This window comes from Dasypus novemcinctus, chromosome 13, assembly GCF_030445035.2.
Source record: "Dasypus novemcinctus isolate mDasNov1 chromosome 13, mDasNov1.1.hap2, whole genome shotgun sequence".
NCBI classification, from domain to species: domain Eukaryota; kingdom Metazoa; phylum Chordata; class Mammalia; order Cingulata; family Dasypodidae; genus Dasypus; species Dasypus novemcinctus.
This window is the reverse complement of record NC_080685.1, coordinates 27,677,971-27,697,464: the sequence shown is the minus strand read 5'-3', so window position 1 is coordinate 27,697,464 and position 19,494 is coordinate 27,677,971. Positions and strand designations below refer to the sequence as shown.

Here is a 19,494-nt window from a genome sequence, read left to right as displayed (position 1 = left end):
ATGAAGAAATAAGGATCTCCAACAGAATGGGTAATGAAGGGGGCAAATGTCAATACCAGGAGTGCTGTATATTTTTTTGTTTGTGACTCCACTTTTTACTTCCAACATGAACTAAAAAACAAAAGCATAAAATGTAAGGATAAACAATTGGTTTTGGACTCATAATATGTAAACATGCAATTTGTGACAGGAACTACATAAAGCAGGGAGTCAGAGGGAAATAGGAGCACAGTCCATGTATACTATTAAAGTTAAGGTGGTATCTAAGCAAACTAGAATGTTATAGATTTAGGACATTAAATTTAAGCCCATGGTAACTGCAGAAAAAATATTGGAGAATATGCAAGCTCATAAAGACAGATAGTAGAGTACAGAGCAGGGAGAATGAGGAGTTAATTTATACTGGGTGTAAAGTTTCTGTTTAAGGAGATGCAATGCATTAACCTGGATGGGATCTATCAAGGAAGGAGAAAGGTTCAAAGGTATATTACGGGGATGTATAGATGCAAAATTAGAATATAGACTGTAAGCTTCATATCAGTGTTACATTTCCTGAACTTCTTAACTACAGTTCAGATGCTGAAATAATGAATAGGTTTGTTCTTAGGAAATACATGTGGGGGTATTAAGTATTCAAGGAGAATGATGTATACAACCTGCTTGCAAGTGTTTAGAAAATGAATTAATAAATATATAGATAGATAAATTGTTGGATAGGTAGTATGATAAGGTAAATGTGGGAAATGTTAAAATTGGTGAGCCTGGGCTTCTGGGGGTGGATATGGTATGTTGGAGTTCTCTATATGGGATTTATATTATTTAACTAAATATCTTGTAAGTTTGAAAGTATTTCAAAATAAAAAGTTTAAAAAGCAAAAAAAAAAAGTACCAATTATTGGCCATTTATTCAGTTCAAGATAAGATTAATGAGGCATAATGAACATAAAGTAAAATTAACAATGATTAAATCTCAGGTGAAATTTTTAATTGAAAATAATTTGGTGGCAATAAGGCCTTCTTAACAAGATACAGAGATAAAATATTTGATTTGAAAAATTACACTCTGAATTTGGGGAAGGAGAGAAATGGAAAAAGTGACATTTTTTAAAGCAGATTAAAAAAATTTTTATGATATTTTGCCATATATTATATATTTACATGTTTCTAGATGGAGTTAACTGTGATTTATGTTCTATTGGAAGAACGTTCTTGTATAATTTTTTAAACAAAATTTTTGACCAAAGGAGAAAGAAATTTGGATGTGAGTTGAGGCAGGACCACAAAGGAAAGGAGAAGATCAATAAGTGGATTGAATACACATTTGTTCCCTTGCCAGGCCCCAGGGACTGGTCTGGAACCCAGAAGAAAGCCCAAAGCACAAGGCTGTGTGTCCATGAAGATACCAGGAAAGCAGCAGCAGAGTAACTTATGGACTCACCTGACAAACTTTGTGAGAACACAAGCAGAGGCTTTTCCTTTCCCATGGTCCCTCCCCCAACCATGTGACCAAGGGTCCAAGGCAGCAAGAGTGTGGCAGCTGTAGTGAGTGGGTGATGCAAGCGGGCAAGGAACAATCTAGAATAAGATACCCAGCAGATTTCTTACTTTGTTGTTAAACTAGAGGCTGCAGAATCTAAGGAGATAAGCTGGGGAGTGAGTCAGAGTCTGTGGCTTGGGGTTCTCAGGAGGTCATCAGATAGGATTTGGGGGAAAAATTCAGGCTTTTGGACCCCAGGCCAAAGAAGCACTATGGACTAAAGCTCGGGGCCTTCACTGGAACTTCTCAGCCCTCAGGCAGGCCCAAGAGGTAGATGAGGAGAAGGTCCTCAGAACTGTGGTGCCCTGAGCCTGTTCTTCTATCTCAGCATCCACTTCAGCAGCAGTCCCCAGAGTGCTGACCGCTGCCCCCTCCACAAGCAGCTGGACCCTCCCCCACAGCAGCTGGAGACCCCTCCACAGCAGCTGGAGCCCCCAAGGGGTGTCCACAGCAATCGGAGCTCTGGTGCCTGTGGTGGTGGGATCTGAGGCGCCTGTGGTGGCTCAGGCAGCAGCCACCACCCCCAGAGCTGCAGCAGCCCCCAGAGGAGCTGGGGCTACAGCAAACTCCAGAGCTACAGCAGCCCCCAGAGCTGACTCTGCAGCAGGAAGAGACTGGAGCCTTGGAAGGGCACTTAGGAGGGCATTTGGGGGGGGGGCATTTAGGGGTGGGGCACTTTGGGGGGAGCTGGCACTGCTGCTGGCTCTGCTGGCAAGACATCTTGGCAGGTGTTCGGGAGCTGAGGGACAATCAAAGACAAGTCAGCTAATGTAAGGGGGAAATGGAAAGGAGAAATGAGTTTATATGGCTACGAGTCTCTAAAAAAGAGTCTGGAGGCTGTCAGAAGGATTGCCCTTATGCACAACTGAGCAGAGTCAGAGAGACAGATAAAGCAGATACAACCCCCAGATATTGGTTCCTTTGAGGGCTAAAGAGACCCATGGGAGTTATGGTCATGGCCGATGAGGTTAACTACCAGGTCAGATGGCCCCTCTTTGGAACTGGTGTTTATGGGTGATGAATCTGGACTCAGATGGGATCTCTCTTCATAAGACTTTCATGCTAATGTGCTGGAGGTGCAGTTAGTGTTGGGGTTTAAGATATATTTAGGGGATTTGAATCTCTGGACTGACAATGTGATAGCCAGGTCCTGAGCCTCAACAGACTCCAACACCTACAATCTGATTTATTGGACTCACCACACTCAGCTAAGATGGAGTTGAAGAAGGACAACCACCACACCATGGAGCCTAGAGTGATTACAACTGAAAGTGGGAGGATTGCATCCAGCATCCATGTGGAATCTGAGCCTCCTCTTGACAGAGGTGCAATGGACACAACCAACCCAATGTCCACATAGAAAAGGTGGCATTGGATTGGGAAAAGTGGACATGGTGGCTGATGGGTATGGGGAAAGGCAGGAAGAGATGAGAGGTGGAGGCATCTTTGGGACATAGAGCTGCCCTGGATGGTGCTTCAGGGGCAATCACCGGACATTGTAAATCCTCACAGGGCCCACTGGATGGAATGTGGGAGAGTATGGGCCATGATGTGGACCATTGACCATGAGGTGCAGAGGTGCCCAAAGATGTACTTACCAAATGCAATGGATGTGTCATGATGATGGGAATGAGTGTTGCTGGGGGGGGGAGAGGTGGGGTGGGGGGGTGGGGTTGAATGGGACCTCATATATATATATTTTTTTTTAATGTAATATTATTACAAAGTCAATAAAAATTAAAAAAAAAAAAAAGACAAGTCAGACCAGGCCACACTAAATACCCGCATCCCTTATCATCCTTTTAGCACCATTTCCTGTCCCTACATTTTTAAAGCCTGTTTAAGATTACTTGTAGAGACAATAGATTTCAGATAAGGTAACATTTGGATTTATGTTGTGGTTTATATTTTAGACTATACGATTTTCTAAATTTTTAGTTATCTTATGTTTTACATTTATGATTTATATTTTAGCCTATCAGCCCCTATATATTTTTGGTGTAATTTAACATGTCTTATATGCATCCTTGCATACTCTTGTGGAACACTTTTATTGCCGACAGTTACATTGGTTCTATCTATTCAATACCTCTTTCCGCCTGCCCGTAGGGCCCACAGTGACAGTCAATCTTCACTGCTTGAAGGGCCGTGTTCAGAGATACTTGCAACAGTGTTGAGGTCTTGACATGCTCAACTGCCCTAATTTACTGGAAGCTACCATTTTTCTCGAGAGACACAATTCCCTCTATTTGAGAATATCAGTCCTCCCCAGGATGTGGGTATACCTTCACTCTCATTATATGGGTCTCTATCCAATGATATAACCCACTATGGCAAAATGATCTCTAAACTAGTTTTACAAATGCTTTCACACTATCTCATTTGAACTTCGGGATCTGGTCATAAAACAGAATTTTTTTTCTTTTTTTTTTTTTTTTAGCAATCAAGAAATTGAGGAAAAATGTGTTACTAAACTTGCCCAGAGTCAGTGTCCTTTAAGTGGAGGAAGTAAATCCGCTCTTCAGCATCACTCAGAATTCTGAAACTGTCCAATCTGGGAACCAATTTAGAGCCACAATTCTCTCTCTGTCTCTGCATTTTTTTTCAAGGTAGAAATAAGGATTCTCTTTCAGAGGAGCTTTGCAGACAGCTTTGTTCAACAGACACAGATACAGTCAGAATTGTAGAGGTCTCATGTGAGCTGGTTGGCTCAAATCATTTTATGAATGGAGAAAGTGAGGCCACAACCTAATTGTAGCAATCTAGGGCATGAATGTAGGTTTCCTGGTCTAGAGCACCCTGTACAGTACACAGTCTTTTCCCTCTACCACCTGGGTACTATGAATTCTAAGTTATCTGCTTTTCAATTTGGGGACTTTTTACCCAGAAGCCCAGGCTAAATATCACTGCTTGAGACCCATGGATCTCTGTGTTTATCAAGCTCCAAATATGCTTCCTCAGGTCTCCACTGTTTGAGAACCCCTGTGACCTCAGTACAGGCTTTGGGCAGGGGGCACAGGTGATTTCTCCAAGGTATACTCTTCCTTCTGAAAGGAAGGGTGGCTTTAATTTTTTAAAAACCAGACAGACTCAAAAGGGTACAGAAATAATTTCGTTTATAGCACAGCACACAGTCAGAAATCATGTTTGCCGTCCCTCTTACCTCACAGTTCACCTGCCTTTCTCAAAATTTCTACCTTTAACTTCTTCTGCTAATTCAGCCTTTTGGTCCCCCATGGCCCTGTGCAGCCTCTCCACCTGCTAAGCATCTGTCCTGGGAAATCCCCAGCTCCTGGTCCCTGTGGACACCTACAGGTTCACAAGCAGGCACAGGTCACGTCAGCACCTTGGGAGGTGAGTGGATGGAGCTGCTCTGGCCCCAAGGCCCTTTATCCTGGCTTTGGACTCTGCCCAGCATGTGAGACAGGGCCTGGGCATGAGAGGACCCACCTCTTGCTACCCACATGGGCCCTGTGACCCCTTGATGACTGGTGACTCCTCACCTGCCTCCTGCACAGGGCTCTGGGCAGCAGCTCCCACTAGGAATAGGGCTGCTTAGTCTGGAGTGGGGGGCGATATTCCTACCATCATCTGCTGCCTCATTTTCCTTAGTATTGCCTTGCCTCTCAGTTCTCCTTCTTGGAGTTTGGTTCCCCAAAACTTTCTTTTCTCCTTTCCTTAACATCACTGACTCCAGGCATCCTGGATTGGACAAAGAAGCATAGACACCTCCAAACTTTACATGTCCATTCACTTTGCCACTGGATTCAGGATTTCTATGCTCACACATATGTGTCTACATGTGTGTTTGTATCTGAATTAGTGTGCTTTATGTGTTGAATGTAGCTTGTGAGGCACATGCATTCCAAAGTAGAAACCGTAGCTACAATCAGCTTGACATTAGTTAGAAGTCAGATTTGTGGACCCTGGAGCCAGATTTCCTGGCTTTGAATTCTAGCTCTGACTCTCATTTCTTCTATAACTTAGGGCAAATTATTTTACCTAACTGTGCCTCATTTCCCTCATCTGGACAGCTGTAATTTTTTAGGCTTTACTTTATGAGTTTGTTAGGAATATTAAAGAAGCTAATATACTTTAAGCACTTAAAAATGTTCCTCACACATATTTTACACACCTAAAGCTGTCATCATCAACCTACTTTCCTGAATCATCTTCTAGAAGAATTCTTTGGCACCTGATAGATTTTTTTCAAGTGAAACCAGCATTTGCATAGCATCTTAGAATCCACAAATAGTTTTTACATGTGACTTTGGCCATCAGTGTAAGACCTAGCACATGTGGACATGCATGGTGAAGACACACCACCCTGCAGATGTCTGGCTCCATGTTCCCCTAGTATGACTCTTTTTCTCCTTCTCAGCTTGTTACCAAAGACTTACTTATAAGGGAGTGATGAGAATTTCAATTCCTTGGCTCACACAGATAGGTCTTACTCAGGTTCTTAAGATAATAGTTTCAAAGGGTTTTATGGTCCATGCCTCTCCTTCTAGCAACGATGGTATCCAAACAATCAATCAATTTGATTTAGAAATGAGTGGTAAGTTGGAAGCATGTTTGAAACCTCATAATAATTGTTCTGCTTGCCTTTATTAATTTATGTCAATGATTTGAGTTCAAGAAGAAAATTTTCATTAAACAAGAACTGGCTTTCTAGGTCTTCTGTTATCAAGAGGCAGGGGTAGACATGGTTGAGATCTAGAGCAGAAATACAGGGGGCATGTTTTATTTTCCACTAAAATTTGTCCAAGAGACTAAGAATCAAAAATTTGATTCTGCCACCCAGTTGTTACAAATATCAGAGGAAAATGCACCCACGTGTGAGACTATGTGGAACCTGCATGAAGAAGATCCCTCTAATCATCATGCAGGGATAAGAGGATGCCTTTAGAAAGCTGGAAGAGAAGGACAAACATCAGGCAGGAAATGTGACTGGCCAGCCCACAGAGGCAAGGACATGGAGAAATGTGTCATTTAGTCAAGCTGGGCATTGTGATTATTTCTGAGACTGGATAATTCCATTTTTTAAAAGAAACCACATTTGTGATTTAAAATGATAAATAACTTTCCAATACTTTGAAAGAGATATAAAGTTATGAGGCTTTCACAAGTTTTTACCTAGGAATCAAGAGAAGACTACGCTATTGGTAAGGGCAGCTCTGTGACATTTTGAGGCCGAATGAACCCCAGGAAATTATGTTCTTATAGTTAATGCATTCCTGTGGGTATAAATTACTGTGGGTGGGACCTTTTGATTAGGTTACTTCAGTAAGGCATGGCCCAGGGTCGGTCTTCATCCTCTTACTGGAGTCCTTTATAAACAAGATGAATATGGAAAGAAACATACAAAAGCAGAGAGAACACCATGGAACCAAGAAGCTGAAAGCAACAAAACACAGAAGAGAAGGGAGAGACCAGTAGACCCTGACATGTGCCTTGCCACGTGGCAGAGGAGTCCAGGATTGCTGGCAGGAGAGAACATTTCCTGATGATGCTTTAATTTGAACATTTTCACAGCCTCGGAACTGTAGTTTATAAGCTAATAAATCCCCATTGTAAAAGCCAACCCATTCCCACTATATTGCATTTTGGCAGCCTAGCAGACTAAAACAAGCTCCATACAATTAAAAAGTTATATTTTTATTACAATCTAAGAGTCAAGTTTTCTCACTTTGAGGTTACAGACTTTTTAACATCCGACAACTTGAGAAAACGTTGTGTGACTGGATAAGGCTTCATAGAAGTGTAGTATGTGAGGTGGGGCTTGAAGAAGGGATAGAATAGCAGCAACAGTGGTAGTAACTACAAAATAACAATAGAAGCTACCCATTATGAAGTACTTACATTATATTTTACACATTTATATTATATTTATACTATGTTTATTTATACCTTTTATTTATAATATTCTACATACAGAGCTATGGATAGTCAACCCTACTGCTCCTCAAAGAAAAGGCACCAAGGTGCACAGGAGTCAAGTATATTTGGGCGAAGCGTGAGTTAATCAGTGTCACAGGAGCATGGGGTTTTATGGGGCCTCTGTGAAAGGCAAAACTTAGAAATTAAGTTGGAAGCAATTTCTGCTGAATTAAATATAGGACTTAAGAAGCATGTACATTAATCTGTAGAGAGCCATTGTTTTTCAGAAATTGAGAGACAAGTTCATAAATATAACAGGGAGAGTATTCTGGAAAATAAAATGTGGAGGATTTAATGGAGAAGGAAGAAAAAGAAAGAGACAAGATTTGCTGGGAGTTTGGTACAAAAGCCCAAAAGATTTTTACATGTGCATGTGCCTGGAATTGAACTGATTGCAGAAGTAGCATGTGGGAAAATAATGTGCCTTTTTTTCCAACATATTTATATTTTGTTTCTTTTCTTTGTTTCTCTATTTCCTCTCCCTTCCCCTCCATTCCCCTCCCCTTCTATTCTGTCTCTTTCATTGGAGGAGGAGAATGAAAGAGGAAGGATGTTTTAGTGGTGGTAGATCAGGAGTAGCAGAATGAGGACAGACAGGGGAGGAACATTGAGGGACCAGGTAAAGGCCCTGAGAGCAATCAGAAGCCAAAGAGCTACTTACAAGAAGATATTGGAGACTTGGTCACAAGCAATGCTGCCTCAGGGCCCAGACGATACAGAGTAAAACAGGGTCCGAAGCTTTTCTCTTTCCCACTTGTACCCCATGCATTCCAATTCAGGTTACAGCACACCCTGAACCTTGAGATCCGAAGGACACCACCCGTAAAGGACAGGGTAGAAGAGAATCAGGGCAAGACAAGAAGACAAGGCACTTTCCAGAAGATTCTTTGTTTTATTGTTTTGCATCAGTCAGACAGCAGACTAAGATGCTAAGACATGGGGTGAGTTAGGGTCTTTGGCTTGGGACTATGAGGCTGCCTCAAAAGTGGAACCCAAGGTCGGTGGATGGGTTTTCAGGAGAGGATGTGAGTTTCTGAAGCCCAGGAAGAGGACCCTTGACGCCAGAGTTCAGTCTTCCCTGGGATCCATGACATCGTGGAAAGGCCCCAAAGAAGATGGAGAACAACTTCGGCCATTTACTCCTCCAGTTCTGCTCTTTTCGACTTAGCAGCAGCCCCCAGAGTACTGGCCGCTGCCCTCTCCACAGCAGCTGGAGCCCCCTCCACAGCAGCTGGAGCCTCCCGAGGGGTGGCCACAGCAGTCGGAGCTCTGGCGCCTGTGGCGGTGGGATCTGCGGCGCCTGTGGTGGCTCAGGCAGCAGCCGCCACCCCCAGAGCTGCAGCAGCCCCCAGAACTGGGACCACAGCAACCTCCAGAGCTACAGCAGCCCCCGGAGCTGACACCACAGCAGGAAGAGACTGGAGCCTGGGGGGGACACTTAGGAGGGCATTTGGGAGGGCACTTGGGTGGGGGCTGGCATTGCTGCTGGCTCTGCTGGCAGGACATCTGGGCAGGCGTTCAGGAGCTGAGGAGAATCAAACACAAGTCAGGACAGAACCACCTGCCCCTTCTTGTCCTTCCAGTATCATTTCTACTACATCCATTTAAGTGACCTGTTTAAGATCAGTCACAGTAAACAAATCCCTTTCACTTTTATAATTTCTGGTACCTTACTGATTTTACTGGTAACACCCACTTTGATCCTAATTTATCCTTATAAAGAAGGAAAAAATCATCATCTATTTAACCAAAAGAGAAAAATTGAGACGAAATGCTGTTAAGAGAATGAATAAAGGATTTTCCCCTATGTCATTCAAATGTTTAAATGATCCTATAGAGAATACTTTAGAACTGAAATCCTTGTCTTCAAGGATTAGATTGAAGATTGTATTAGAACAGTACCCTAAATAATTTTATCTTGTAGAGACTTAGAATATGAGAATAGAAGGAGATCTTGGAAATTCCTAATCACACTGACTCACTTTTTTAGAGAGCAGAGGTTCTTAACCTATTTTGTTCCAGGGACCCCTTTGCAAGTCAGGTGAAATGAATACTACTGTAATTTATTTATTGCATATATTCGTAAGTGAAGGAAATGCTAGATTTCAGTTAGAGGTCAGAGAAAATAATAATAAAATGATTTTTTTTTTCAATTCAAGCTCACAGACCACTGAAATCTTCCCACAGACCCCTTGGGGATCCATGGACCCCTGGTTAAGAATCCCTGTGAAAGAGGAAGACGAAAACAAGTAAAGTTTTGTACTCCAGTCACATGACTCATATCCTAGTGCTCTGATGTTCTCAGAAACATCCCCACCTCGTACATTAATATCCAGGCATCGAGATTATAAAACATATTCTTTTTTTCCAATCTGGAGCTTTTAAAATGTGTTCCCAGTCCTCACCCACTCCCGTGTGTTTCAACAATCTCCAAGCATGCCTCTCATCTCTCCTCACATTGTCTGTCCCAAAATCAAACTTTGCAGACAGAGTTCAGTGGTATCCTCAAAGGTCAACTCTCATTTCTGAAACTCTCCCAGGATACCAGAGTAGCCAATGTTTATATTCCGTCATCCTGAGAGTCCCAAACAAGTCCTCTGAGTATAAGAGAGCAACCGCACAATTCCCCGTGCTCTCGAGGTCTGCCCCAGCCTGCTTCTCACTCTGTTCTTCTAGGTCTTCTATTAATATGGATTTCAGGTCCCCATGGCCCTACCCAGCCTCCCTTCCCCTTCTGGTCTGAGCATCTGTCCTGGGGAAGCCCCTGCTCCTGGTCCCCAAAGACACTTACGGGTTCACAAGTAGGTACAGGTCCCGTCAGCACCGTGGAGGATGAGTGGATGGAGCTGCTCTAGCCCCAAGGCCCTTTTATCCTGGCCTTGGGCTCTGCCCAGCATGTGACACAGGGCCTGGGCATGAGAGGACCCGCCTCCTGCCACCCACATGGGTCCTGTGACCCCATGATGACTGGTGGCTCCTCACCTGCCTCCTGCACGGGGCTCTGGGCAGCGACTCCTGATTAGGAATAGGATTGCTTAAAAATAAGACATTATGGTCTTTTGCCCCATTCTCCCTGGGGAGTGCCAGCCTTGATGGCTCTTACCTTTCATTCTTGGGGTTTTGGCCCTTAACACTTCCTTCCTTTTCTCCCCAGTGTTAAGTTAATAATGCCACACAACCTGGTTTAAACTGAGGTTTAACATATTCTTTAGTATTTTATTCTATACAAATAACCCTGACACAATATATATTAAAGTCTGCATAGCTTGTACTTTATAGAAATGGCATCATACTTGATGTACTCCATTGTAATTTCCTTTTTTCTTTAAAAAATTTTGTGAGTTATTCAGATTGATCTGAGTAGTTATAGTTTCTTTATTTTCACAACTCTACAGTAACTATCTTATGAACACAGATTGATTTTGCTATCTGGTTCCTTTTTGAGGGACATTTAGGTTTTTCCACTATTTACTGTTATAACTATTATAGCTAAGAACATTTTTGCAGATGTATAAACTTGTATATATGTGGGAGAATCTCTCCAGTTTAAGTACCTATAAACTGAACTGTTGAATTTAGATTATGCCCATCTCTCCCAATTGCTTATACTCACTTTCTATTCCCACTCATTTTATGTATGAACTAGTCTTGCTGCACATTGTTGCCAAACTTAAATAACTGCCATTCAATGCCTGTGAATTGGTGTGTGACTGTAGTTTTAATCTTTGTTTCCCTGCTTAGTACTGAATGTGAGCATATTTTTATACTTTATCATTTGAGTTTCCTCTTCTGTGGCCTGTCCTTATAGATTTTTTCTTTCTTTTTTTTTGTTTTTTATTTATTTTTTATTTTTCTTGTTCTTATATTTTAAAGAAGTGTTTTTCTATTGGTTTGACTTTTTTGGTTATCTTTTGTAAATATTCTCTGCATATTCTGGTTATACATTCCTAGGTTATTGTTATTAATACATTGTCATTAAGTGGGTTGCAAACATCTATTGCCAATAAATGATTTTCTTGTTTATCTTTTAATGGTGTCCATTGGTAATCAGGTATTTATATTTTTAATATAATTATATTTATATATAATTAACTATATAGTTTACACTTTTCATGATTTTAAGAAATCTCAACCTTTTACAATAATCTTAAAAAATCCTTTCCATTTTCCTTTAAAAGTTATAAAAATTATTTTTAAATTAAAATTCAACTCAGAATGGAATTTTTGTACATCTTATACATATCTAAAGTTTTTGTTTCCAAATGGATAATCAGTTGCTCCAATATTATAATCAAATAGTCCACTTTCTCCACTAATCTGAAATACTCCTCTGTCATAACCAAGTTTCCACATATGCATAGATTTTTAATTGGACTGGCAATTCCTGTCGTTGGCAAGTTGTTTATCCCTGTGAGAACAGCTAAAGGTACATAATTAATTATGAGATCTAATCACACAGGTTCCACTAGTTTGCTCTCCTTAAGATAGAGTAGGTGATTCCTGGAATGCTGCTCTTTCCTAAAAACTTTAGAGCCAGTTTTTCATGTTCCCCAAAATGAAAATAAAGAAAAATGAAACAAAACATAGCTGGAATTTTGATAGAATTTCATTGAATACATGCATTAATTGGTGAAAGGCTGTCAAATTTTTTGATACTAATTTTCTCTCCATCTATCTATGATTATGGTATTTCTCTCCATTTATTTTGCTATCCTTCAATAAAGTCTTCTTATTTAATCAATAAATATCTTTACATTAAAATTATACTATAAACCTTATATACTCTTTGCCATTATAAATAGCAATTTCTAAAATTATATTTTTGATGACTAATGTAAATTTAATTTATTCTATATTACTATCTTGAAAACTTTCTGGGTCACTATTAATTCTAATTTGCTGTAGTAAACATTCTTATTCATATATCTTTTCTTTATAAAATATTTTCCTTAGATTAAATTACTAGAAGTTAAATTGCTATATAAAGAAGTATGCTTGTTTTTAATTTTAACTCATTAGCACAATAATTATTTTTTGAATAATCAACCAATAAATTCCCCTCCAAAAAAGCTATGCCCATTTAGATTTCCAAAAACAAGATGTACGACCCATTTCTGCTTACCCTCAAGCAACACTGAACTTTGTTAATTGTTTAAAATGATCCAATACAAAGTTCAAAGCAAAGGAATACATCTGACTGACATCATCTATGAAAAAAATCCTGGTTTGGAATGTAATTCTTTGATTATTGTTATACACAAATATGAAACAAATTTCACAGTTTATTAGCCATTATATTTTAACTTGTCATCCAAGTCTTTTGTCCATTCATTTATAGGTAGTTTAGTTTATTTACTATAAAATTTTAATAACTTGTTGTTTATTATGGATTTTAATTCTATTCTTGATTGTGTATTTTATTTTTTCTCAGTTGGTTATAATTTCCAAATACTTTTTATGATGCTTTCTGCCTTACAGAATTTTTTAACTATATGGTAAAATTTATCAACATTTTGTGCCATGCTTAAAATACTTTCCGCAGTTACTTAGAAATAATTACCTGTATTTTCTTCTAGTAATTCTGGAATATGGTTTTATCCTTTTTTATTACAAATTAGGGTTTTCAGCAGAAGAAAATAAAACAAAAATCATTAATGTGAATAGTGCCGGCTCTGGGACAGAGAGTGAAATTCACTGAGGCTAAATTATTTCTTATCAGTTCCTAGCCTTCTGTTCTTGTTCCCCCTGAGATAATGAAAATCTATGCTGTAAGGTGCATAGTCTCTTTTGATTTTAAAATGGCTTCCAACATCCAAGGTAAGGGGACAGTCCTCAGGATATTACATCCATGCTGCCTCCTTATCACTGAGGCTCACTCAGTTTAATTGATGTTTGAGGCACTATCCTTTGTGGTGACAAAGGCATGGACAAAATAGCTTCTAAGCCCCATCATCTTTGGAATGGATGAGTTGGGCTCCTGAGTAAGAAATACATAGTGAGCCAAGTAATCAATATCTTGACTATGTTCTCATTAAATAAATACACCCTTTGGAACAAGTTGAGCCATACTAAAGTAATGCAGTGGCAGGTTCTGCAGGGTGATGAGGCCAATTCCCTTCTGTGTGAATGTCTTCGAGGGAGACCTCTGATGTTGAAGGCCTAAGTCATGGGCAAAGTGAAGTTAATGCTTATGCCGATGAGTGGATTTTTAAATTGATGACCCATTGTATGTATAGGTCTGTTGATGAAAGATGCAAAAATATAGGACCCCAGCTGGGGAGTGAAGCAGAGTTCCTTGTAATTACATTTGAGCTGTAAAACTCATAAAAGATATCACAGCAAGTCATATTCGAACAGCACTGTTTTAAAAGTGTACAGATCAAGGAATAAAGCATGGAAGTTGGATAGGGAAGAAGAAATTTTAGTTAGAGAAAATAGTCCAATTCAGCTTAAGAAGAATATATCTAAAGGAAGGGAGCAAAGCCTAACTGGAGATGCAGCACAGGGTCATATTGCACAGCTTCAAATAACAGTCAAAGAAGAGTGGACCTCATCACTGAAATGGTGGAAGAGGAAACAAAGGAGGAACCAGGCAAATGAGAACAGAGCAATTTAGGGGAAGCTGGGCACCAGACAATAACTGCTGCTGAAAGAGAAAAGGTATGTGTGTGTGTGTATAAATACATGTATATATAATATCACATACACAATGACTAAGACACATACACACATGTAAACACATATGCCCAAAGTCACATCTTTAGTATCTCATAGTCTTTGTAATAACTCTGTGTAGTAGGTAGGTGTTTACACAAAAGCACACGAATATACACATACCCAGAAACCAACCAGATATTAGTGGGATTTACACTGCATAAAATTACTTAAATATTATCAAATCAACACCCATTCAGGGTTTAGGGAATTCCAGAGATCTCCCCAATATTTCTACCCCAGCTTAGGGGGAAGTGGACTTTCTTCATATGATCACTTCCTGCTCTCATTCTCTTTCTTTTGATAAATTAGTTTAGTTGGTCAATAACCTTGTGATACCAAAGCTGGAGTTATTGCTACCTGAGTTACTTTCTTCACCCAGATGTGAATCCAATGTTCACATATGCAAATCCCAGTATTGCTTTCAAGAAAAGGCTGTGTTCATATAAATAACTCTATTAAAGCCCCAAAGTATTACTCAGGATTGAAAGAGGTTTATAAAACAGCAAAAGAAAAGAAATTCATATTAAATACCTGATAATCCTCACTCTCATTAGCAGATCAATTCATCTTTCTCTCCGTGCTCTATAAAACTACTTTCCTTGTTCACATTTTCATATTTAACCTGGCAAAAACCTCAACCAAGTAAAAGGGTCTATTCTTTTCTAAACAAATCTGCTGTCCTTAGAAAGTAACTGTAAGTTTTAATAAATAAATGTGTATTAATTTCTTTAGTGCACATAGGATGTAATAGACTCTACCAGACACTTTCATGGCATTAATTTATTAATGCTTGCACACTCCCAGAGAGTTATTTTTATGTTCTCTGTATCTATTCTAGAGTTGATAAAACTGATAATGAGAAGGACGAGGTATTTATTACAAGGCCATATAGGATTGACTGATTCTTTAAGTGGACTCCTAATTGCTATAATGCACATGTGCACACACAGACTCCCATATAAGATAAAGGAGTCTATGAAACTTGGTCCAAACCAAGTTGTTCAGAGTCATAGAGATAGCATTTGGAAGGCAAGCTCCCAAACTAGGCAAGACAGGCAGGTACCTTCCAGCGAGAATGAGTGTGGAATGATGGTAGGGAATTTTTCCCCAGCCCCCGTCTCTAAGCAGCCCGAGACCTAGCTGAGAGCTGCTGCCCCACTTAATAGCTGAGGAAACCAAAAACAAAAGAAAAACTTAACTAAAAATATGAGTCAAGTTAAATAATTTTCATAATGACATACAGCTAATAGGTACCAGAACCAGAATTCTTTTCTATATCTTCTGACTCCATGCTCTAAGTAACAATGTACTATTCCAGGGTCAGCACATTTTTTAGTAAAGAACTACAGAGTAAATATTTTAGGTCTTGGGCGCCATAAGTTCTTTGTTCCAACTACTCATCTCTGTTACTATGGTGTAAGAATAGCCATAGATGATACATAAATGATTGAGCTTGGCTGTGCTCAAATAAAACTTTATGGGCACTGAAATTTGAATATACTTTTCATGTGTCGTGAAATATTCTTTTCTATTGATTTTTCTCCAACCATTTAAAATTATAAATTCATTCTTAGTTTCCAGGCTCTAAAAAGAGGCAGCTTGTCAGGTTAGGGTATAGATTGAAGTTTTTTGACCTCAGATAATGAGGCAGGGTGACTTGGACCTAATAGAGAAATGCAAAGCATTCTCTAAATTATAGTTCAAATCAGTTTGCCAAGACCCAGTAAGCAAACATTGGAAGGAATAATGAAACAAAGAAGTTGGGGCCTGAAGTCCGAAAACAGGAACTAGGAGCTTTTCAAGGCTGGTCCTCCCCAGGGAAAAATGGGGCATAATATCACAAAGTCAATTGCCCCAACCCTGCCATGTCTTGTGTCCTAGTAGGAGCCGCTGCCCTGCACCCCGTGCAGGAGGCAGGTGAGGAGCTACCAGTCGTCACAAGTCACAGGGCCCATGTGGGTGGCAGGAGGCGGGGCCTCTCATGCCCAGGCCCTGTCTCACACCCTAGGCAGAGCCCAAGACCAGGATAAAAGGGCCTCAGGACCAGAGCAGCTCTATCCACTCACCTCCCAAGGTGCTGACGGGACCTGTGCCTGCTTGTGAACCCGTAAGTGTCCACGGGGGTAAGGAAAAGGGGCTTCCCCAGGACAGATGCTCAGAATGAAATCTGGAGAAAACAATGGCACAGGTTGAGAAGGAGCTGGAGTTTGCACTGATAGCAGGGAGCTGGCTCAGGAGGACTGAGGGACGATGTCCACATGGAGGGAGGGTGGGCAACAGGGAACAGGAGGGAGAACTGAGTGTCTGCCTCTGTATGATGGGCTAGACTGATTGCCGAGGGCTGGATCTCTAAGGTCAAGGGAATTGAAACATTGGCTACTGCAACAACTTGCAGGAGAGGACCACCTTTGAGAGCAAAACTGTGGCTCTTGCAAACATGAGCTGTGGCCAGTGGTTCTCAAACATCAGAGAGAGAGATCACCTGAAGATCTGATTTGGGATTGAAAACCCATTGAATAAGTTGGACACATCCAGTTGAGAATCATTGTGCCAAAATGTTAGAGATTGTGATGTGCTGAAAATTGCAGAGCACCAGATTAGAGTCAAGGTAGCTGAGCTCAAAATCCCTTATATGCACAAAAAAACACTGTTTTTTAGCTTCTTTAATAAAAGAAGATAGTGAGATGAGGCAGTCTCCAAGATCATTTATAATTCTGCCCTGCTAAGTGTTTATTGGATAAAAACATCTAGACAGTTGCTCCAAGGGAGAATGCATTTTCTTTCTTAATTTCTTTCTTCAAGGAAATATTTACATTCAGAACCAGTTTCTGGATTGGACAATTTCAGCATTCTGATGAACATGATGGGAAAAACTGCTTTCTTCACTTCCTAGATGTTTAACTTTGGTCAGGGTTTTCATAGAGTTTTGTCTCAGTTTCCTTCTTAATGAAAGGTATGACAACCCCTGCAATTATTAAAAGAGATTATGAGGTTTGAAGGAAATAGTGTGAGAGCATTTAGTCAACTTTTTGGAACTTCAGTGATTAAATCGCTAGAACCCTTTCCAAACAAGTCCTTTAAAAGTGCACAGTGAAATGGAGCTGAGAACATTAGAAGGGGCAGGTGACTCTATAGCCTGGTCTGACTTGTCTTTGATTCTCCCTCAGCTCCTGAACACCCACCGAGATGTCCTGCCAGCAGAGCCAGCAGCAGTGCCAGCCCCCACCCCAGTGCCCCACCCCTAAATGCCCCCCCAAATGCCCTCCTAAGTGCCCCCCCAAGGCTCCAGTCTCTTCCTGCTGTGGCGTCAGCTCCGGGGGCTGCTGTAGCTCTGGGGGCTGCTGTAGCTCTGGAGGTTGCTGCAGCTCTGGGGGCTGCTGCAGCTCTGGGAGTGGTGGCTGCTGCCTGAGCCACCACAGGCGCCGCAGATCCCACCGCCACAGGCGCCAGAGCTCCGACTGCTGTGGCCACCCCTCAGGGGGCTCCAGCTGCTGTGGAGGGGGCTCCAGCTGCTGTGGAGGGGGCAACAGTCAGTCCTCTGGAGGCTGCTGCTGAAGTGGACCCTGAGCTAAGAAGAACAGACTCCAAATATTTCCTCCTCCTCCTCCTGGCTGTGTTGCTGAAAGATCTTGGTAATGGCTGCGCTCTGGTTGAAAGGATTCCTCTGCCCGAATGTCCAGAAGCCCAAAGCCTCTCCCCAATACGCAATCACTGACTTCCTCCAGATGTGTGCCCGGTTCTGGGAACCCCAGCACACAGACTCTATGTCCCTCTACAGCTTATTTTTTGTGTACTCCGCCTAAAGTGAAACAATAAAGCCAAAAGTCTGCATTGTCTCTTGCCTTGCCTCATTTTTATTCCTTTTCACCTCAGCCTTTTTCTCCTACTCTTCCTAGGCTCTCCAGAGACCTCAGCATATGGAGACACATTTGGCCAGCATGTGGTGGACAGTGGAAGAATAGGATGTGTCTGTCCTTAACTCTGAGTCTCCTCTTGTTGTATGTGGTTCCCTGGCATCCTTGCTTGTGCCCAAATCTCCCTCAAAACATTCACAAAAGCAGCTTCTTCAGCTCCTGGTTCCTTCTAGGTGCTGAACCCCACTTCTCCAGGCATGGCCGGGAGCGAGCCCTTATCCCCCTGGGAAACAATTCTTCCTAGGTGCCCTTTCCTCCTCCTCCTTCTCCTGCTCTCTTCCTTCCCAACAAAATTTGATTTCAACTTGGTCAAACATATCATTTGGCAAAAAAAAAAAAAAAAAAAAAAACCGAAAAGGAAAACAATTACACAAATACTTATGGAGTACTTACTGTGTGCAGACACTGTGTCTGTCCTTACCAATACATTAGCAGAACGACAAATATTGATTGACATATTATTTATTGAAATATTTTCAACAAATATTTCAATAAATATTTCAATAAATATTTGAAATATTTTCAATAAACATGGTTTATTTGTATTATCCATGGTGGATAAGAATTACATAATACATATTATATATCTAGCCTTTTAGGCATACAATATTTCTTTTTTAAAAATTTTAGGAAAACTTTCAAATATCTAAACAGCTTAAGAATTACATAATGATCAATTGCTTACTGACTGCCCAACATAAGAAATCAAGTATTACACATATCCAATACCATTCTTTTTTCTCCCCTCCAGTGCAAACTTATCCAAATTTGATATTAATCATTAATAATTATTTGTTCATATTTTAATACATATATAAAATCCTAACAAAATGTATTATGTTTCACACATTTTTCTACCTTACATAACTATAGTTACACCAGATCTACTCTTCTGTAACTTTTTAATTTCAACCTACATTTATGAAATTTTTGTGTATCTGTATAGCTTTAGTTGATGGCACTGCTGTGCAATAAACCGTTTGTGAACATACTGTGATTTGTTTATCTGTACCTCATTGGCCAGAGTTTGGGTTGTTTTTAAAAACTGTATATCATAAAAAGTACAACTATGAAAATTCTTGTTAATACATTGTTGTGTATGCAAGGGACAGTTTCTCGTGTAAGTACCTAGGAATGAAACCTTTGATTTGTACATTATGCCCTTCTAATTTTATAAGATATTGCCAAATTGCTACCTAAAGTGTTCTTATCCATTAACACTTCCACCAGTGGTGCTAAAGAGTTCCTGTTGTTCCATGTCTTGTCAACACTACTCTCAGATTTTATCTTTATGTATTGATGCACTTGAAATGCAATGCCATTGCAGTTTGAGTATTTGTTCCCTGAATACTCATGATTATGAGAATCTTTTAATGTGTTTTCTGG

At 40.5% G+C, this 19,494-nt stretch overlaps 2 protein-coding genes across 2 annotated transcripts; one reads left to right on the top strand and one right to left on the bottom strand.

The window, feature by feature from the left end:
* Nucleotides 1-8,641: 8,641 nt before the first annotated feature.
* On the bottom strand, nucleotides 8,642-8,983 carry LOC101434826 (late cornified envelope protein 1F-like). Its single transcript, XM_004469738.1, has one exon. It carries the CDS (start codon nucleotides 8,981-8,983, stop codon nucleotides 8,642-8,644), a length of 342 nt encoding a protein of 113 aa, XP_004469795.1.
* An 8,397-nt stretch (nucleotides 8,984-17,380) lies between these two features.
* LOC101435265 (late cornified envelope protein 1F-like) lies at nucleotides 17,381-17,749 on the top strand. The gene has a single exon (XM_004469739.1). It carries the CDS (start codon nucleotides 17,381-17,383, stop codon nucleotides 17,747-17,749), a length of 369 nt encoding a protein of 122 aa, XP_004469796.1.
* The last annotated feature ends 1,745 nt before the right edge of the window (nucleotides 17,750-19,494 follow it).

Coding starts and splice junctions, on each gene's coding strand:
- LOC101434826 (XM_004469738.1), bottom strand. CDS start 8,983: ATGTCCTGCCAGCAGAGCCAGCAGCAATGCCAGCCCCCACCCAAGTGC.
- LOC101435265 (XM_004469739.1), top strand. CDS start 17,381: ATGTCCTGCCAGCAGAGCCAGCAGCAGTGCCAGCCCCCACCCCAGTGC.